General features: G+C 33.4%; 1 protein-coding gene across 2 annotated transcripts in view; it reads right to left on the bottom strand.

Moving 5' to 3' along the window:
• The window catches only part of WDPCP (WD repeat containing planar cell polarity effector), a 160,558-nt gene that overhangs the window by 88,593 nt on the left and 48,969 nt on the right, over nt 1–22,996 (bottom strand). For both annotated transcript variants that reach the window (XM_032212658.1, XM_032212659.1), the window contains exons 8-11: nt 21,165–21,279; nt 17,610–17,743; nt 7,178–7,369; nt 5,163–5,772 (exon numbers count right to left, since the gene is read on the bottom strand). In XM_032212658.1, coding sequence (XP_032068549.1) covers nt 5,163–5,772; nt 7,178–7,369; nt 17,610–17,743; nt 21,165–21,279 — 1,051 coding nt within the window. The remainder of the gene's footprint in view (nt 1–5,162; nt 5,773–7,177; nt 7,370–17,609; nt 17,744–21,164; nt 21,280–22,996) is intronic.

The raw sequence follows: 22,996 nt of genomic DNA, 5'->3' as shown, positions 1-22,996 counted from the left end.
TTTCACCCATTGAAATATATAAGGTGTGCACTTTGGGCAGATGCACTAGTAAATAGTATTTGCTTAATGATTCAGGATAGCACTGCTGTATAAGAATATAAAAAATAAACCCCTGGAAGCAATGAATCCAAACTCAATTAATTTTTGCTTGCCTGCTATGAGAATAAAGACAGAAGAAAAATTTCAAGGCTGTATCAATATTAGCAAAATGATTGGAGTGAAAATTACTAAAGTTCAAATGTAGAGCATTCTGCCTGTGGACTGGAAGACTGATCTGACCATTCAATAGATTTTGTTTTTTATCTTATTTGTGATAATTTGAGACTGATTATACAGTACATATTTCATATACAGACACACTTTTGTTATCAAAAAATATTAAATGCACATTAACAAATGCATTTTTACCACATTCATATATTTTATATAGCTGTGAATACATGTTGGGACTATCAGAATTGGAACATTCATGATAGTACTGTTTTCAATTTATAAAAACTCAGTGGAATTTAGCAAGAAAGAAGAGTCTCTACAGGGAAAATAGACAGTTTATGGCCTTTACTGGCCATCCATGATTCCCCTACCTTTGATTTACATTTTCATTGTGTAACATTAAGGAAGTTTAGTCTCTTCTTATTGTTGCCTATCAATACAATCTCTTGTTTTTTAATTTCTGAATATTTGAATTTTAATTACAATCTGGTTCTAATCCAATCTCCACGAAATAAAATATTGATGTTTTTTGCAGAAGGTATAAATAACAACAAATAGTAGATTTATTATAAGCCCATTCTCAAACAAATGAAAAAGACATTTTGATATCACTAGATGCAGAAAAAGCTTTTGATATGGTGAAGATTGAATGTCTGGTACAGGTAAAGAAAATTGGATATCCTTTAGAATTTGTTACATATAAAATTTTATTATTTTAATCTCTCTGCTTTGGTGGTTACAAATGGGATTATCTGCTATGTAATCAAAATGTGATGATCTAGTGATAGTTAATTATATTAATGGATCAGAATGTAAATATAGAGTTATCACATGTAAATCAAATTTTAGATCTTTGAAATGATTCTAAAACTATTTCCAAATATGTGGGAAATGTAAATATAGTACAAATGAACATGGTCATTAGAGTAATAAATATTTTAAGAGAATGCCTATCTTGCTTACACTTAAAAAAATGAATTAATAGTTAATTACTTATGAAAGAAAGAAACTCCTACCATCTTATTCTTAAATATATAGGTTTCATATAAATATTATGGTGATCTTGAGCCAATCATACTACCATTAAAACTTTTGAAAGATTACAAAATGAATGAAATTTATCCAAAATATCTAAGTACCAATATATTCAGCTAAAACTTTCAATATATATGGGGGAGGATGTTACTAAATGTACAATTTAATGTTACTAAAAATGAAAGAAAATTACAAATATTTGGACAACATAAAATAAATGAAATAAGAGAATTAGAATAGCTTAGTTAGGGAAATCACTATTTTCACATTTTAAAAAGTTGATCAAGTGGTTAAGGTACCAGGTTAGAAAATGGTAGACTGTGAGTTCTAGTCCCACTTTAGCCATGAAAGCCAACTGAGTGATCTGGCCCATCACTCTTTCAGCCCAACTCATCTGACAGAGTTATTGTTGTGGGGGAAATAAAAGAAGGTAGGACACAAATAAAGAAAGAAATAAAATTTCAGATGTGCCTAATTAGTTAAACATTATTTTGAAAGGATATTAGGCACTTCAATGGATGATTTTAAAAAATTGATTTAAATTCTTCTTGGGTTAGAGATGTAATAAAAGTAAAGGTAGATATTTTTTAGTAGCTCCCTATTGGTTAAATATTATTGAAATATCATCAATCAGATATTTGAAAGACACTCAAGAAACAAGTATGTTCATGCATTGTTACATTGTATTATCAAAATTTGAAATGTGTCTATTTAGGAAGAATTTTAGACATACAGAAACAGAACTGTTGCAAAAAATATGGGTTTATTTTTTTAAAAAAAAATGCATTTATACCAAAGATTGGTTCAACAAAATTTGTCAGTTTGCAGCCTTTAATCTGGCTTTGTTTTGCCAAAGAAGCAAGATTGGACATTATGATTTTGAATAGTTTAGGTTTGTGATATTATTATTTTGATATTATACAGTAAAAAACTGGTAAAATGTAAAAATGTTTTTCATTTTTAAATTTTTTATTGAACAGTGTTACTGATTATTTTTCCAATATTTTGGTATTTGGAGGGAGAGTTACCATTCTTACTATTTTTTTACTTTCTTCCTTTCCTTTTGACTTATATTGTTTAGTTGTTAGGGCGTGTATACACACACACACACATCTACTTCAACAATACTTTAAATGAAATGAAATGTCTTATTTTTGTTTTTAATTGTTTTTCCTTGTATTCTTACAAGTTTTGGATCAAAAGCTCAATAAAATTATTATTAAAATTGCCAATAAAAATGTTATCTAGCTAGTCTCTCACAAGTATACCACTATGTTGTCCAGATTACTCGCACTTAAGTACACATGTTATTGCAACCTTAGTGGGAGATTCAATTTTTCAAATTTCAAGGCCTTCTTCACATGTTCTGGAAGATAACACTGGTGACATACCACAATTGCTATTAGAAGCTAAACAAGTGGTCTTTCGATAATATTCAGATGTGTTCATGAGAAGATGCACATTGTAACTGGAAGATCTGACTACAATAATACATAGAATAATTTAGTTCTTATTTTTCATAATGCAAAATACCTAAATTCCTACTTCCTTTTCATTCCAATCCTCCTTGTTTTTAATTATTTTTTATTTTTTTTCTACTATAAGAAATCATCAGAAAAAGTTTACAGATGTCTAAGGTAGAAGAGAACAACTACAGATAGTCCTTGGCTTTCATTTAGTGACTGTTCAAAGTTATAACATAACTGCAAAAAGTGACATGTTTTTTACACTTATGACAGTTGCAGCATCCCCATGGTCACATGTTCAATATCCAGGGGCTTGGCAACTGGTTCATATTTATGACGGTTGCATGTATCCCTTTTGTGATCTAACAAGCAAAGTCAATGGAGAAGCCAGATTCACTTAACAACTATGTTACTGACTTAACAACTGCAGTGATTCATTTAACAACAGTGGCAAGAAAGGTCATAAAATGGGGCAAAATTCACTTAACAAATGCCTCACTTAGCAACAAAAATTTTGGGCTCAATTGTGGGTGTATGTTGAGGACTACCTGTATTGGCAAATAAAGAAAAGAAGAAATGAGAGTAAGGGAAAAAATATTGGAGTCTTTATGAAGATAGCTGGTATCTCATTTCATTTTATGCAGGAGTGAAATCATGCAATCTAAAAGATCCCTTTTGTGGCTCCTAGATCCATCTACTTTTGTGGCAGAGAGCTAAAATAGTTTGCTTAAAACTTGCAGATGCACAAAGCATCCATTTCACATCTTGGAAATCCTAAAAAATTCTTTCCAAAACGACTTCGGTCCTATTCACTTTTGCAGCTTTCAACATGAGACGCAAACCCTATTTGACCCTCAAACTGACAGAATTTAGTAAGTACATCACTACTTACCAAATGAGCTTTAGAATGGACCAAATCTAAATTACTGACAAACCAAAGCTTGCACCATAAATTGATCCCACTCTCAGAAAACATGGAAAAAGAGCTCACCTCAATGGCTTTTGTGGAGCCCATGGTCTGTCAGACTTCCTAGAATTACATATGTTTTAGCTTTATGGACTTTGTTCTATCTGTCCCCATGAAAATGTTGTTCTATATTTTTCTAATATGTTTAGTGTCATAAAATTGTAAGTTTTAAGTAAATTTTGAGAATGTAAGTGTTTTCTAAGACATTACATTCTAATTTTTCTAATAAACTGGATCAGAACAGGACAATAATCCCTAATGCATGTAACCAGATAATTTCTTGTTGGAAATATAACAACAATTTTTTTAAAAAAAATATTGCAGCTTTCAATCACAGAGGTCAACAGCTTCCTTTTTGGGTGTCTAATTTCTTTTGGGTCATGCATTTCCAAGTGACCTACTTTGGTAACAAAGGTGACAGCCAACTCATGGCCTAATTGATTTAGGAACAGTGCCCAGGGAGACAGTCCAATTAAGTTTACAAGCTGGCAATTAGCAGAAAGGCCTCTAAATCCCTGCACTGAGAGCATATTTCTCAGTTAAGAACATAAATGTGCTAGAGATAGGAAAAGTAAAGCTGTGCTTTTTAGAAAATTGTTGTGAGCAGAGTCACATGGGAAAACTAAGAAAAGAAAGGTAGGTATAGCCTGATTGCCTTCTGGTACAGGTAACCAAAATAATTTAACAGCATTTAAAAATATGCAACATTTGAGAATACCTCAGCAAACTGTTTTAATTAGCTTTCCAAATAAACATCTATGACTGTTAAAACACTAGACAAGTAGAATAATTTACCTCACAAATTATTGTACAAGCTTTCCTGTTAAACAAGGTAACAAGACAATTTTTAAAGAATATAAAGCTGACATATCCTGAATGGTGTTATTATATTTATATACCTAATTGGTGGGATATAGGTAACCATTAGAGTGGCTTGTGGAGTAGTTTCTACCTACCTATCTATTTGGTCTAATCTGCAACCACACTTGCTTAGAAACTATTCTTTAGCTGCAATATCAATAGTGCTGGATAAAATTCAGAGACCTGTGATTATCAGTGGAATAATTAGGAGAAAGCTGTTTTTCTCTCCAGCTCCAAAATCAACTTGGGAGAATTGCCCATTCTGCAGATTTAGAGCAAGGGGCAAGATGAAGAAGGCCTTCTGCACAACCGTGGATTTCATCTACATTATTTGCTAATTATTTTCATTGGCTGAGACACATGACTTACATAAAATACAAATATTTTAATTACGTATCTCTCTTCGGGTTTCTTCCAATCAACGGATTTCAACAGATTTAGCCCAACCATTCAGTCCAATCATAAACAATATAATGTAATCTTGGACTGTTTTCTTCCAGTTCTTTTACTTTTCTTGCTTAGTTTTGTTGAAAAATAATTTTTTTAAAGAGCAGAAATATTGTATTTATTGATGAAACATCTACAAATTGCATTTGCCATTAACCATCAAATAAACTTACCAGTTTTGAAATGAAGTACTCCAAGAGGTCCTTTGTCAAATCTAAATAATAGAAGATCATGTCTACCCAAAACATCTATGTCCTGAGAAGAATATTGCGGGACAGCCCATTGAATTTGAGTGAGACTGCTGGATATCTCAAACTTTTCACTGAATTGTAGAGTCGACTTTGGTGAGAAATCTTCAGCTAAAAGCTGCATTTTAATTGGAGACAGTGCCATGTCAAATAACTGTAGTTCTCCTTGAGAACTACCAATAAGAATTATGGCAGCACTAGGGTGGCAACACATTAAGGCAGGTAGCAGCTTTGCTTCTGTTGCCAGAGTTACTTGACGATAGGCTTCATACAGAACTAGTGAAGAATCTTCACAACCCAGAACTAGCTTGTCCTCTGTAATATTCCTGCAACAGCTGATGGCCTTTGATGTTAATGGTATTTTGGTGATTGCCACACAATGAACTTTATTCCTAACATATTCATAAATGCTGCTGTCAACCATGGGCTTTTGGTCTGCACTCGCAGATTGTTCTACAGTATGAATCTGATGTGGATTGCACATACTAAATCGGACATCAAGTGGATCCCCATCTGTATGAATATAACTCAGAATCTGAAAAATAACCCATACGCAGAATTACAGTGTGTTGAAATAGCATATACTTACAAGTACTGTAAATAAAAAATGCTACAATTCATAACCAAGATAAAAAATTAATTGACAGAAATGGATTTCATTGTACTTGCTAAATCATGTGACATATTAATTGTGTCTCAAAGTTAGTCTGAATATCAGTGTATATAGTTTAGTTTATAGCTTAGTATATAGCTTATAGTGTAAATGGATGTACTGTTTTTTGATTTAAGGTACATATTCTTGTGAGTGTAATTAATTGGAGTATAATTTTTTACTAGTAAAATTAGGTCTGACTTTGTGAAAAATATATATCATAGGGCACTAAAATATAATTATTTTATTTTATAATGCATACATATACTCATCCATCTATGAATGATTTAATTATACTGTTTCTATTTTTAAAAGTTGCAATAAAAACAGGAGTGTCCCTAGGGAACATTGATTAGTACCTTCTCAGTTATGTTGAACAGATTAAATTATACTGATGCGATATATTTCATAACTTTCCTTTAGGTTCAGCAAATTTAAACATAAATAAATTAAACAAAACAATATTACAACAGTAAATAATAAAAAATATTCATGCTAATAAGTAAGAGTTGAAAATGTGATGTTCTAAAACCCGTCAAAAACTAAGGAATATTTTAATCTGGCACTTAATACTTTAAGAGGCCAGACTCTAAAGGAACCATTTTTAACTACTACCCTCATCTAAATAGGGATATCCAAAAAAGAAACTTAAATCACTAAATCCAAGTAAAAGTAGGTGCTTCTTTAAATAACTAAATAAATAATCCAACTCAGAGGTGTATCAGATCAACAAGAGGTATTGAATCTTTCAAGTATTATTTCACTGGAAGAGTTGAGCAGCTTTCGTGAGATCCCAATTCCATTTGATTCTTCTTCTCTCTGAATTGAGATTCAATTTCTACTGAACCTAAAAAGCTCTGCTAAATATCCCTTCAATTTTTCTTTCTTTACAACTGTCAAGGGATGAACAATTGAAAACAAAGAGAGTGAGGTCAAAGGTATGCATTTATTTTCTGTAACCCACCTTTAAAATCCTTCAATCAAAGATCCTTAAATAAGATTCCTCAAATAAATAAAAATATTAGTAGGAATTACATCTTAACAAAGACATAATTCCTAATAACTCTAGGGAAGTTTTAATTTCTGCCACATTTGGACTTATTTTGATATAGCAATAATTTAAACTGGTCATTATGAGAACTTCCACACCAAATTAGACTTCCCTTCCCTTTTCCCTTTACATTGCATCATTTAGGCAGGGATTTACTTGTTTGCTACAAAATCACTCTAGAGCCTTTTTAGCTAAATAGGTAAAACAAATATCCAATTTAGAGATTTAGAGGATTACCTCTAAGTTGCCATGTTCACATTTCAAGAGTAGCAAGTTGGCTCTCTCTCTTTTGCTAGACACTGGGGACCAAGGCCAAAGTTCATCTTTTGCAGCAGACCACCAGCAAATAACCATATTTTGTACATTATTTATTGTCAAATGACGCTTTATCCTTCTGTTTCCAAGTCCTGGTACATCAATGTAAGATATCTGAGTAAGAAAAAATGCAGGGCAAATGTAAAATTACCAAACAAATACAGTATATGGGATTTATTTTACATACCAAAATAAATATATAAACCCTAAATATTATACCTAAACATTATTTCATACATCAGGTCCACTGATAGCCCTGTTTTCAGCATGTCCTATATGTTATTTATCACTCCTCAGTCTTAGGATTTCATTTATAGCAATAATTCAAAATATCATGTCAGAATTGTCTTACATCGGAATAAAGGTAACAATATAGTCTGTTTGGATTTATAATGTGCCAGTCAAATACATTTAGACAATTGTTGTTTTTTCTCCTCAGTTTCAATGTATAAAATATAAAGAACAGAGTCGGTCTTCCCAAAAGTATTAGAAATCTGAATATGAGTGGGAAGTACAGAACTCTTGGCTGTACTGTGTTATGATTGTACTATTACTTAGATGTAAGAAAGTCTTGAGTGCTACATTTGGAGTGCTTCACACTATACTAAGGTGTGTGTGAGTATTTGTCTATGTTGTGTGGATGGTATAAATATATACTGTACATACTATAGACATGCATGATTCTATGCAGAAGTATTCACGCTCCTTAGGATGTTCTGAACTTTTCAATATGAATATTATCACAGCTTCATGAGGGTCCCATTGATGTATGAAGAGTTTAAGTAAAGCAACACTTACTATTAAAGATTGGTTCTTGTTCCATTTATTTAATACTGTAACCTAAATTAAACATATAAAGTGCCAGTGCAAAAAAAAAACAAAAAAAAACCTTTTAGATTCAGTAGCCTAGAGGTCCCCAATCCCTGGTCCCTGATCCAGTATTGGACCATGGCCCATTGAGAACCAGGGCATGCAAGCAGTGGGCAAGTGCATGAGTGTGCAAAGCTCCATTTGTGCAAGTGGAGGATACATGCATGAAACCATGGCCTCTCATCACTGTCACTGCTAGTTCACAGAGCTGGAAAGGTTGAGGACCACTGCAGTAGCATACATAAACTTACCACAAGATCTGCAAGCAAAAGCTTCCTTCAATTGGTTATTAATGTTTTAGCTCACTAGATACAAAAGCTGCAGAGGTGAGCTGCTACCGGTTCAGGCAAACCAGTAGTGGTATTTTGGCCTAGGTCGTCCGAACCGGCAGCAACCCAGGCTGGCCACGCTGTTGCTGGCATCTTTTTTAGCAATTTTTTAATGTTCTGTGTGCATGCACAGAACAATTTATAGTCAACTGCGCATACGCGCACAGTTCATGTGTGGTGCGTGTGCTATGCAAACAGGCAGCAACATTGACAGCAACCCACCCCTGAAAAGCTGGCCTATTCTTTCATAGGAAACTGCTTCAACAGAGTAGCATTTGAGCATAAAATAGTGGATAATTTCAGGTTCTGCTGCAAATCTATGGAATTTAAGTCTGGATTTTGACTTGGCCATTTTCAGAAACTGAGTTTGTTCTTGAACCATTTGACTTGCTTGTGTTTGGTATAGCTATCTTCTCGCATGATTCATTCAGACTTAAATTCTTACAGAATTCTTTGACACAGAGCAGAACTCATTATATCCTCAAGTGATGGCAACTGATCCAAGTCCAAACCACCATACCCAAACCATGACCCTTTGATGCCTGACAGCTAGTATGTGAAAGGCAGTACTTAACTTCTAATAGTTAAAACTACATATATAACCTGACAAAATCCACTTTTAACTCATCTGTCCTTAAAACATTCTGCTAGAAGCCTGGGGTCATTCAGGTGCCTTTCAGTACATTTAAGAGAGAAATCATTCTTGTGAGCAAAGGTTTTTAAGTTGCCATTTTCCTGTGAATCGCATTTTACTCTCCCTGCTTTTCTCCTGGTAGAGTCAAGGGGAATGATGCCTGCTGATACACAGATGTTTTTCTGAGGGTATTTTATGATGTGCTTTTTAGTGGCATTGATAAGGTAGCCACTTTTGGGAAGATTTACCATTGTCCTAAAACATATTGTAAGATGGTGTCTGTTAGTGATTGGTTAAGACCAGAATTTTTAAAATGGGTTTATATATTTTTTCAGATTGATAATTATCAGTTGGTTTTTATGAGGCCTTCAGATATATATTTTGTGCCTCTAGGTACCATGAGGTACAAATTTCCCTGTATTGATGGCCAAACTGTGTGTAGAGGGCAAGGCTGTCCCAAATCAATCCTTGTTGTTTACTGAAATATCTCCCAAGTCCTAGTTATTCCTTTAATTGAATTGATTGTACTGTGCATGGTTTTCACAATTGCACATTGGATGTTGAATTATTTTTTTACAAAATAAATGAAATAAAGGTTAAAGTTTAGTATTGTCTGTTTACTCAGATTTCTCTCTCTCTTCTCAGTAGAAATCAAATGACACTCAAATGACACAACTGGCAGAGATGTGCAAACCTTCAGAACATCCAAAAGTCCACAAAATATTTTTGTATGGAGTATTTTTTGTGTTCATAACATATACATGAAAGTCATACAAAATTGTAATACCTCTGAGTATGCAAGAAACCCTGTTACACTTTAATAATAGCCAAGAGATTTAGACATGTGTATGAAGATATACATATAAGGTACATACATTGACGCAAAGTAATTTATACTGGGAGAATGAAAGAATGCTACTGGATGAGATAATGCAAATTTCCCTCTCCTAAGATGTGGGGGGGGGGGAAATCCATTCATGAATTGGAGGAATTAAATCATATGGGTGTCAAAACTCGCAGTCTGCAGCCCAAATGTGTCATGTGCTGGCCACACCCACCATTTTAGCAAAGGGGGGGGGAGGAAAGTCCCAATATGTCACATTGTCACGTGATAAAGTGAGTTTGACACCCCTGCCTTAATTGATAATGTAATTTGCTGAATCACCAATTTCCCTTTTTACTAGAAACAAAGGGCACAATGTGATTTGAAGAATACTTCCCATCAAAGAACTCTGGTCAGCACAGGTTTCCCCCTAAAACTGTACTCCATTTAAAAACAAATTCTTCTTTTTACCCAGTTGCTGGTTTTCTCACACCAATTCAAAATTTATTTTCGTCTTCCATTATTCTGCCCCTGCACTCTCCCCCATGTCCTCCTGCTCATCTGTTTATTACAAACACTTTTGCCTCTTAGGAGGTCTGATCTTTCCACAAATCCCATTATTTATTTGCTTTTCTGAAAAGATCCTTCCTTTTGTTGCTCTTTGGATTTCTATGTATATGAACCATGACTGTTGTATGTGAAAGCATTTTTCAGAATGGGATTAGAGCAACACAGTAGGAGGAACCTTGAACAGAAAGAATTAGGATTATGTGTGTGTGTGTGTGTGTGTGTGTGTGTACATACACACACACATACACACAAACACACATTCATTCCTAATGGGGAGGGAACCAACTGCCTTTGAATGTGCCAAGTAGAAATTGCATGATGCTTTTTAGAACAAAGAAATGAGGGCTATTATTGTAGATTATAGGCAGTCCTTACGACTACAATTGAGCCCAAAATTTCTGTTAAGTGAGAAAGTTGATAAGTGAGTTTTGTCCCAATTTCTTGCTACATTGTTAAGTGAATCACTGCAGTTGTTAAATTAGTAAATGGTTGTTAAGTGAATCTGGCTTCCCCATTGACTTTGCTTGTTAGAAGGTCACAAAAGATGATCACATGATCCCAGGACATTGCAACCATCATCAATGAGTCAGTTACCAAATAACTGAATTTTCACCATGGGACCATGAGGATGCTACAACAGTTATAAGTATGAAAAAGTCATTAGTTACTTTTTTTCATTGCCATTGTAACTTTGAACAGTCAGTAAACAAACTGTTGTAAATCAAGGACTACTTGTACTTTTTTTTTTACTCATCTACAGTTTAAAAAGAGATTGTTTCTTTTACTTGGATGAGAAGGAAGAGGGCTGTAAGATAGAGGACAAACATCTTGTGGTCGAAGACTATACTTCCAAATAACATTTTAATGTTGATCTTACTGAATCACAGGAGGCATGGTGGTGATGCAATGACATCACTAGAGGGAATGAAATTCCCTCCCCCCTTTTCCTTTTGTTATTTTGTATGTTTAAAAGCAAAATAGATATATTAAGCCTAGTGGAATTCTGGGGATAATCTAATTTTAATAGGAAAACATGGATAATTGCATCCCTGAAAATTAGTAATTTGCTACATAATTCTGATAGGCTCAGAAAAGAGGGACAGGGAAATGAATTTGTTTGCAAGCTGCCCATCCCTATAGTTGAAGGGTTTGGATTATGAAAAATTCTTTAACAATGTTTCTTTTTCTGTGCCTTTGAGAGTAACTAGGGGAATTGAACAGTGTAACTTGGTAACAGTCAGCTAGATGTTTAGTCTGAGTTTGGCATTTTTGTCTACCTATCGAATCCCTACCAAGGACCTGGGATAAGCAAATATAGATGTTTGAGAATGTTACAAATATCGTCACAGGATGGAAGCAGTTCCAAGTAAACCTGCCTTCTGCAATTGACTGATGGCAAATTTGTCAACGCCTATGGTATTCAAGTGGTGCTCCAGTTATTTTGAGACTGCACCCAATGCCCCTATTACTAATAGTTGCTGTTATTGAATAAATAAATGAACATAAAACATAAAAAAAGAATTAGAATGCAGATAGCTGAGAATGAGGTTTCTGGTATCCTTTTCAAAGCTCCTTTAGCTGATAATGTTTTTTCTCCAAACTAGAATAAAGGTGGTTAACCACTATTAAGTTAGTAAAGAATGTTTTCAGGATGTGCTTTTATGAATTTGGAAGGATTAAAATCACTTTAACTAAAGCATGCACACAAATATATATATATATATATATATATATATATATATATATATATATATATATATATATATATATATTCTACGCGGGAGAAAACCCGAATAACTAGAGACCTACATACTAACACCCGCGAAGACCTTAGAAAACAATATATATATATATATTTGTTTTTTCCAAAACCATTGCTCATAAGTAAAGTGTTTCTCATACTGTGAGTGCTAATCCCACATTTCAGATATTTTGATTGCAATGTGAGCTTTTAAAGATAATTTTTTGACTGACATCAGTGTGATTACAAAATCTTTAGGTTTTTTTGCACCCAAAGCTAGCATCTAAAGTAAGATTAATTTTGAAACAATCTGGAGATTATTTTTTTTATAAATTGACAAATACATGATACATGTTATTTCTCTTCACTTTTATATTTCTATGTCTGTGAGAACACGTAAAACTCCTGGTTGTAGATATGGACAGGGAAGCATACAAGTTAAGGAGGAATTTACTGCTGTGACTCCAATCAATACTAAAATGTACAGTCATGGTTGCTTGACAGCATCGACCTATGTGTAAGGATTTAAAGCTACTTATGTATTAAGTTCCACTATACTGACCAAAAGTATTGGAAAAAGGCTACTCGTTTCAAATATAACACTGAACATTAAAAGGTCATTTACAATGTATGAATAGGATATATATATATTTTCCTCCAGGGTTAACATCACCAACTGTTCTAACAAGGGATACAATTTTTGCCGAGTAATATGGATGAGTGACAGCATGATGTATAAAGTTTATGCTGCTTTTGAGAATTTCTTAGTTCTATTCCTTCTATTATATTCTTTTATTATTCAAACTATGTTATTTTGGAGCATGATTATTTGAAAACATGAACAGTACACCATCTGGGTGACACATGCCAAGGAAATATAGATTGCACCACATTTCTGCTTAAGGAATTAATGGAAGGTTGATAGCTGGGGGGAGTGGAAAAAAACTATCTTGCTATTGCTGGTCAGCAATAATCGAACCACTTTCTGAGGATTAAGCGCATGGCTAAGCCTACTGGACCAGACACAAGCAAAGGGCAGGGGGTCTTCTTATCAGAGAAATGCTTCTGGAGCCAGTCTCACTACATGACAGATTGCTTTCATATTCCTGTCTGCAAGGCAACAAAGGATGGCAGTAATGCGATAATGCCAGAGTGCAATGGGTGTTAAGAACCCGTTGCATTTATGTATTGTATTTAGTAAATAATCAGACTCATCCAAATTGTGATCTCGCCACTCAACCAAGGTCCATTAAAAATCAAGGTTAATGCTTTAATAATCCTTTGCTGTTTTTTTATGGCCAAAAAGAGCTCCTTTCTATTTGCATGGTCATAATATTATTGACCTCTTCATCCCCTGAATACACATCAAAAGGAACTGAAATCAAAGTAATTACCACTGTTTTCTCTCAGTAAACATTAACTCTTTATACTCTTGTCTTCTCACAGTTCAGCAAAGTGATTTAAAAACCTATGAAAATAAAACAGGCAAACTAGCAATGATTTCAAAAGATTTATCCAAAAGTTTTAATGCTTTATGGTGCTGAGAGTTTAGAAGAATAAAAATACTTATGCTAATACATATTGTGTAGCTAAGTATAGTGCAAAATTAATTTTAGGACAATATTACTACACTGAATATACCTTCCTGCCATGTTTGTAACGCTACTTTGGAAGCTTTTTTTTAATGAACATCAAGTTCATTAAAATAAATTATATAAAGGGAAATAGGACTAAACATAGGATTACAAAGCTTATCCCCACTTTTTGCAACACATTTCCTTTCTTCCTTTTAGACAAGGAATGAAAAAATCCTGCTTTTGAAACAAATTGTGTGAACAAGAATGATTTCGATCTTACCAGTTAAAGTACTACCTCACTCTGATTTCATCGGCTCATCCCACCAGATCTAATAGAAAGGGTATGTAATGGGTCTGACATCTAGGTGGGGCCTAGAAGGTGGGCCTTTTTTGCTGTGGCACCTGCACTGTGGAATCTTTTTTCTCCCCCACCCAAGGTGAGAATGGCTTTATTGCTTCTAGACTTCAGGAGGTCACGTCAGACCTGGTTATGCCAGCAAGCCTGGAGACCCCAGGGGATGGGTGAATTGGTAAGGTGTTTTCGTTACTATTACTATCCCATCTATTAATTTTGTTTTAGCTGTTTATATAGTTTTAATGTTTTAATATTTGTTAATGTTATGATTTTAGATATTTATTGTTTTAATTTTGTAGTACATCATCTGGTGTTACTTGTTTGTAAGATGGGTGACTATATAAATTCAATAAATAAATAAAGTAAATAAGAGCAAAAGGAAAGGGAAGACGTTTGTCATGCCAGCAATTTGCTTCCTTTGTTATGTTTGCTAGTTTTCATTATGCAGTGTGAAGACTGTGGAAAAGTGAGTGCTGAATAATTGGTTTATCTAAGAAGGGGCAACCCAGTGCAGAAATACAGGTTATTTTAAAGAAGCTCTATGTTAATTAATTCACTATAACTGAAATGATGAATTTATTCTTACAGTTATCTAGAGTCTGGTTTTAGCCCAGATTAGCATTAAAAATAGCTTCCAGAAATCCGAGTTTGTCTTGTTATCTTGGTTATCTTGTTCTTTGTTATGCCAACTATTTGGGGCTTTATAGCAAACAACACGTTTTGCCCACATGTAGTAAATTATTTTCCAGAATCCTCTCTGCTATTGAGGTCAGGTTGATAGGTCTTCCGTTTCCTGGATATATTTTTCTTTTTCTTTTTTGAAGAGGAGAACTACATCAGCTCTTTTCCAGTCCTTTTTGGAAGGTGGGTGTGTTAATACTCCTTGTTTGCATTACAGTAGAATCAAATTGATAATTTGGCTAGAGTATAGGACTGTGATGGCGAACCTATGGCACATGTGCCACAGGTGGCACACGAAGCCATTTCTTAGGACACGTGAGGCATTGCCCTGTCAGCTCTAGCGTGCATGCGCGTGCTGGCCAGCTGATTTCGGCCTTCATTTTTGGCCATTTTTCACCCTCTGGAGACACACGCACTTGCACAGGGGGAGGGCACATATGAGCATGATCCCCCCACTCCCCCCACTTTTGGCATGCGATGGGAAAAAGGTTAGCTATGACTGGTATAGGATATTGAATTGATTGGGAGTTAGGCTGACAAGTCATGCTTTCTGGCAAGGATGAAAACAAGGAGTTCTGATCAGGATGCAAAATATAGAAGAGCGAGGTATTATTAAAAAGTCAATATGCAAGCTGGTGTCTGAATAATTACTACCCAACATTATTGCATATAGCATACACACTGAGCACCAGTTGGAGTGGGGAAGTTCATATATATGCCTGTTCACAAGAACAACTTCATGAGACTAATAATCTAGCATCACACCCATGCCATTTGCATTATCCCAGTGACAAGATCTAAGTCTAATTTTTTTTAATTTTTCCTTGAAGGTAAATCCTTCTGTTTTGAAAAAAATGCCTACAATTTAGTGATTTCCTTCTTGCTGTTTGTGTTTTGGGGGTTTATTTTATTGCTGATTTAATTGGTACTGGTTGCCTTGGATAATGTTATTGTATAGGTTTTTTTTGTTATGCACTACTTTGTTAACTAAATTGTATGTAAATGTTTGAAAATTAATGTTTATATTTTAGAATACCTATCACAAAGGCTGATCACACCTACAATTTTAATTATTTAAAAGCAATGTCTTAATGCGCTACATTTATGAACTGTTTCCAATGTTTTTAGACAAAATGTATGCAAAATTATATACATGCATATACAATCATTGCAATCAACAATTTAAAAACATCATTGTACTCTACAGTTAATACAATCCACAATAAAACAGCAATTGTGTACAGGTACAGCACTAATATAAATAAAAAAATCTTTTTCAGTTATAAAGATTAGATTAAACTATTAGAAATATTAAAATTAAGCTTTAAATATTTAAATTGTGGTAGTGACTCTCATTTCATCTTTTTCTTGAATATCCATGTTTTTCTGTTTTCTTAAAAGTTCATGTAAACTAGTTTTTGGTCCAAAAGAGGGGATAATTAAACACATGCAAGATAAATTTGGAAAGTAAATTACACAGTAAGTTATTCCAAAGCTGCTTTGTAATAATGTTAAGTATATAAAGATTTTGATGATGGTTACTGAAATCCCAAACTTAACAAACACACAAAAATGTGCATCATCCTGAAGTAAACAACATATCAGCTCAGTTCCTTGTGAACAGTGAACTGTCTCAAATCCATATTATAGAGGTTGGATCAATCTTGCAAACACAACTCAGTATTGAAAAGAGGCCTTCAACTGAAGCAGCCTGGAAAATATATTAGATGTTCATTCTAGCAGAGAGCATTCCCAACAGACTCTATAATATAATCTGGCAAGATATTTAGTGTAATTCGCTAAAACTAGCCTTATAGACACAAAATCTATGTAACAGATAAATAACAAAAAAGCAATAGGAGAAAAATAATACTAGTTAACAAAACATTTTGTCATGTTTGTTATCTAATAACATTTTGGCAGTGATAGGGGATAAAAGGCAGCATATATTCATACAACGTAGTAGAGACCAAACTTTTACTATAATAATCTCCATATTTCATTTTGAAAACAAATAAAGTGAAAACGTTTATTTCATTCGAAAAATCTCTTCCATTTTATATATATTCAGAATATATCAGGATGGAACAAGTTAATTAATTCTAAAGCCTCTATCTCAAATCTCAATATTATCCATTGAATTCAGTTACTTTCACCATAAACCAGTATTGCCAATGGCAAAGGATTGTGAGAGCTGTAGTCCAAATTACTTAAGAGAAACCCTATATGTGTCCACCTTGTATCTTGCACTCCTTTACAAGCACAATGCTACCTCCAAGACCTAGTCTAGTGTTTCCAACTAAATTTGGATTTTAATATTCTGTACAAAGTTTGCAATAATTCCATTTTTGTTGCACAATATTATCATTTTTAAGCTCCTTGTTGAAACTGGTTAATGCTCCATGGTTTTCTTCCTTCATCAGGATCCAGATATACAGTAGAATCTGAATTCAAGAGGAGATTATTTATCACTGATACATCAGTGTCCTCTTTGTCATGTTTTCAAGGTTAAGCACAACCTGGCCTAAGTTCGTCTACAGTTTACTTTTGGTAACTATTTCTAAAACCTTATAGTATAAAGTACACTGAAATGTCTATCTGTGTGCCTGCCTGCCTATCTTTCTTGACAATTATAACAGTCCATATGAAATTCAATTTAAGCATCACTGAAAAAATTTGCCTATACTTTATACTAAATCCCTATCTTTTTCTTAACATCCATTTCTCCAATAATGATACCATTATGATACTTGCAAAATCATTAAAGGCTGTACCTTAAAATCGAAGTTTGAGAGTTTTTCAAGCTTTTTGTTTACATCCGGAGAATTTGGGTTTTTTGAGAGTTGAATGAAACAGAGTTTGCTTTGTTCCCAAAATGAAAAGATCATAAAAGTATCAGTAAGCACAGCTGGAAGAAAAAACAACATCATTTTAATACTTATCACTGACAACAAAATAAATTGTTGAAATCTCCACTGGAATATTGGAAGATAAAAACACATTTTTAGCACTATGCATAACTTCTATGATGTACTGATATAAGTGTTTCTCCTGCTGTGTCTTTTTGAAAACGATAAGTAAAGCCTAGGAAGCAGATGTAATAAAAATAGAACAAATTATAATATATTTTTAAAGATATGGTATTTTACAATATCTTTTCTATTGGTTCTTTTCTTTTAAAGTTCTTTCAGATAATAATGTCTTCTGCAGTGGTTGACACTAGATGAATGAAAATATTGTGGGTATGCTGGAGTGAAGCATCTTTTTTATTCTGAAATGAAAGCTTACATGAAAATGAATAAAACCAATTAGCTCTGCAGGAATCTGAAGTTTATTAAACTACCAATATACTGGTTTTGGCTGGGGCGAGTGGCAGGTGGGGGTGATGACACTGTAATAAGTATCAACTACTGCTGCATTATGGCTTATAAAAATACAATAAAGACATTTACTATAAGAAAAAAAATAATAAAAGGGCAAAATAGTTAAAAAAAATTACTTCAAAGATGTCATAAAACCAGAGCCCAAAATAACTCTCCCCAAGTAAATTAACATTTAAAAATAAAAGTTCTGCTTTCTTAATTTGTGTTAATCTTTTAATAACTTTTAGCTTTTCACACAATTAGCTAACAGTATTATGTTTTCTACTATATTAGGAGGAAGGGTAAAAATTAATAACAGATTTGAGATAGATAACCTTTTGGAATACCTCAAAAGTGAATTATTTATTTATTTAACATATGGCATATCAAAAAAAGATTAGCAATATATAAACATTTCACCTAGATTAGTAAAACACAATAAAATATAAATGTTAAAAAGATCTATGTTCAAATACAAATGTCTAGACCATCTAACCATTGAAGCGCAGCATTTTAATACATCCGCTTATAATCCTCAGTGTCATAGACTCTGGCATTTAACTTATTAGTATGGCAGGTGTTAAGCCATACAGGGGCACAGTATTCTGCTGCAAAAGAAGTAAAAATTGAATATATATTTCTGCCTGCCAGTAAGTGTGGAATAAAGCAATAAATTGAGCAACTCACCCCAAAAGGAGCTCAAGTGTGAATAACCACAATAAGAACTATGGGTCTAAAATATGCAGCTTAATATTTTAAGAAGCCACAATTCCTGTAAAAGTTTAGCATTTGAACATGCTCAGACAGAACTTATTTTCTTATGCAGAGATAATGTCCTTGAATGTTCAAAAATTATCAGCCCTGCAAGGTAGACCTGATCAAGGAAAGGATCCACAGGACTATCACTATATGAAACACTATAATAATAGAATCTTGCAGGAGTTTCTGTTCTACTTTCCTGCCTCTTATACCTTTCTAAGTCATGGAAGAGTCAGTTTGAATCTATTCTTAACATTATCTTCTTTTCCAGGGCTTAAGGAATGCTTGTGTTCTTGTTTCTGAAATAGCTCCTGAAGAGAACTTCAAAATCATCTCCATGGTTCTCTATACCAACTCAACATATTTATCAGCTTCTACATGGCTCCTCTGGCTGTCAGACTGCTGAGGTGGCTTGACTATTAGTTAGAAGAGATCTATTCTGCTGATTTCAAAAACCCACCATTCAACTTCCAATCATTTGAAGGAAGAGTATTTGCTCCTCCTCCTTCAAATATTTTAAATATCCCTCTCTATCATGGTCAAGATGGTCTAATACAATATCTATTTTATTTCCTTGTGCCAGCTTCTTTGTATCCACGACTGATACAGAAGTGATTAAAAAATTGGTACAGTTTTTTTTTGATGGCTGCAGAATTATAATTATATTCCAAACTCCAGATAACTGTTCCCTTGACTGGTCTACTGTATATCACATTCATTCATTGTTCAATTGGAAAATGGTAACTTTGCTGAGTTGGGGGACAGACTCTTGTAGAACTCCTGACTGGGTTCTCTATTGTTGGTCAGCCTATTTGATCTTATTGATAATTCGTTTTACATATCTCAACAGTTTCAATAAAAAACAAAGAAATACAGCAGAGCTAACTTTTGACTAGTCAGCTAATTAAACGTTATAAATGAATTGTATGGCCTTAATGCGAAACTCACTGAGTGCTACAAGGGGAGGTGCTAGCTGAAAGGCAAGTTGGCTTTAGGGCTGAGTAATCAACATTAGATCAATGCATCATTTTACACAATCTGGCAGAGAAATATTCTAACTTCCTGCAAAGAATTCTCCGTGCCATGTTCACTGACCTGAAGGCAGCTTCTAACTTGGTCTCCAGAGAGAGGCTAAGGCAAAAACTAGCAACCACATTCAGAGGTTGCTGACTACTCCAACACATCAGGGTCCCACATGAGAATATCTACATGCAAATTCAATGTGCTACCATAGGAGGTCTCTCTGCAGCAACCCTTACTTTAAACAGAATCAAATATTCTAAATGAAATCAAGCAGTATCCTTATTCTTCTATTTAATTTTCATATCAATTCCACAGTTGGCATTTTCTAAAAGTAAATTTCAATCTCCTATATTAACTGATATCCATCTTTTTTTATTGAATATGCCACTGTTCTTCCCCATATTCAGTGTTATTTTGACAGGCGCTAGCAACATATTGCCATGGTGAAAAAATAGAAATTATTTTAAAAAACAAAAATAGTTTTCTTTAATAAATGGCATGCTGACCATAACCAGAAAATCAATGATGTCATTGCTTCTTGCTGGAATTGGAAAAAAAATGGTTTGAAGCTTTGGATAAATCAGTTAAAGCTCTTTTAAGAAATGAATGGAAATTCATGAAGATGATACAAGTAACTTACTTAGTCTTTGGAATTATGTTCTTAAGTGTCCTGACCTAATAGAATAGTGGAAGTTTGTCTTAAAAGCTGTTAAACATCTTCATGTAACTATTTTTTTAAAAAAATGTTTTGTGAGTCATACTGTGAACAGATCACAAATGTAAAAAATATATTGCTCTTTCAGGACATGAATTCAACCTATGATATTTAATAGATGTCAGATAATATGGCTGAACATACTTTGTGAGTATGTTATACTCATACTTTTACCTACCAAAATATAATGCACTCAAATAGAAAAAGTTACTTGTGCTAAAATTTCAATGCTTTGGGGGGAAATTACATGCTGACCTGTTTTTTTTTTTAAATGAATATAACAGCTGATAAAAAATGTTTTTTTCCTAAAGTGGTTGTGTCCTGAGGGTAGTAGTTGTAAAATTTCATGCAATTACTTCCAATGTTTTCAAGTCCCCAGTGGTAATAATTGGTCTACCTGTTGACTTACTATTTCTCCTCTTCCGCTTTAAATGCAGGCAGCTGAATTGCATGCACATAGGTATAATTACCATCACTGATAGTGTTAGAGATGAACTTTCCCATCAGGGTTCTGTCAATCACCACTTGTTCCAGCTGTGGTCCAGAAAGGCTTAGAGATACCAGTATACCTGAAGGAAAGAGAAGCTGAATCCAAAGAGACAGGAAAAAAATATAAGCTGTAACTTATTAACAGAGATTGTTAAGTTTCATATTAAATTTATATTTTAAAGGTCATATAATTCAACCACTGAAATGTGTCAAATGCAGTAAGAGTAGTTTAAAGGTAGTTTCCAACTATAGTTAATCCTATAGAATAACCTGAGATTTGGATCGTCCAATCCAAAGAGATGTGACTTTTTCTTCAAGCTTGGACTGGGAATAGGTTGGATTTTGCTTTGTACAAGGAATGTTGATTTTAACTTTTTTAATAATTGTGATTATTTTATTTATTGCCATCCTTAATCACATGTCAACTAGGTTGCCACATAAATTTATATAATGAATAAATACATTTAGAGGAAAGCTTGCACATCTTAAAATAGGCATGTCATAATTTAAAACTCAAAACTGCCAGCCAAATTTAGCTTCACTAAACATTGGATGAAACTCCATGGATTTTGCAACCTTCAATTTCCCACAAAATAATTAAATATGTTATTTTGGCTATCAAAAAAAATTGTCTGTCTCTGACTGGGTAATGCCCACCCATCAAAATACTTGTACTTAATATACAAAATAAAAAGACTATGGTTCAATAGTTCAAAACAAATGCTACTTAAATCTCTGAAAACCTAGATAAAGCAGATTTTTTTTGTAAAATATAAATTGTATTAGAATCACTGCCTTCTTTAGTCTAATAAAACTATCTTCAGGTAATCATTCTAGATAGTTACTGAAACTCCCCAAGTAATGGCAAATGTCCTTTAAGGTTTTGTCGTAGTAAAAACATTAGACACAGTTAGACTTGTACAGCTTTTATTGCAAGATCTCAGCACTTCAGTTTATTCTTATATTGCAGTTGGATTAGATAAAATCTCAAATGATTCTGAAATAGATAATACGATTTTGTAGTTTAACAGTGTTTTAGAAGTATTTTTAATTGCCCTTCCCTCACCAAAATAAATGAAAGAATGTGAAGAATAACAAAACTCTCTAGAAGCTGTATAGATTAATGTGGGATCTATGTAAAATAAATATATGCAAAAATATATCTATAGTATTCCTTATTGAGGCTTCCTCAAAAAATAAATGAATACTCTATTCAGAAAAGGATGTTGTTTACTACCTGCCAAGTCTCCATGAACACCATCTCTAACAAATATATTGACATTTGTTGCTATAAGCAATCTATCATTTTTAAGGAATGATGAGAATCAGATAGGTATTTAGAAGTCAGCAGCATCAATAACAAAGTTCAAAACCTAAGCAAAAAAATACTAATCACAATATTCTTTTCAATGTGCTTTTTAACTCAAAAATTTTAAAACCAGCTATTGTTCCTATGAATGCCTTATATTAGTGGCTGCTGTAGCTGCAGTACCAATGATCTATATTAGATAGTCACAACTGTATGCATTTTCAATCACAACAGACAAAAACACTTAAGCTTTATTATCTAGTACTTTTTTTGAATAGCCAATAGTCAAAGTGGGTGGAACAATGATATTCCAATTCTATATAAGGCCGGATTTTCAGGAGTTGATTTACCAGCTTTTGAAAAGGTGTATTAAACCTTTCTAAATATATCGTAATTTTTATGATACTGAAATGCAAAAGAAGAGAGGGGGAAATGGAGAAAAATATCTTTAAATTGATTACTTTTTATCTTTTTTTATTTTTTGAATAAACACAAACACCTTAA

The sequence above is a fragment of the Thamnophis elegans genome, chromosome 3, assembly GCF_009769535.1.
Source record: "Thamnophis elegans isolate rThaEle1 chromosome 3, rThaEle1.pri, whole genome shotgun sequence".
Classification (NCBI taxonomy): Eukaryota; Metazoa; Chordata; class Lepidosauria; order Squamata; family Colubridae; genus Thamnophis; species Thamnophis elegans.
Note: the sequence above shows the minus strand (reverse complement) of the source record. Positions and strands in the feature narration are given on the sequence as shown.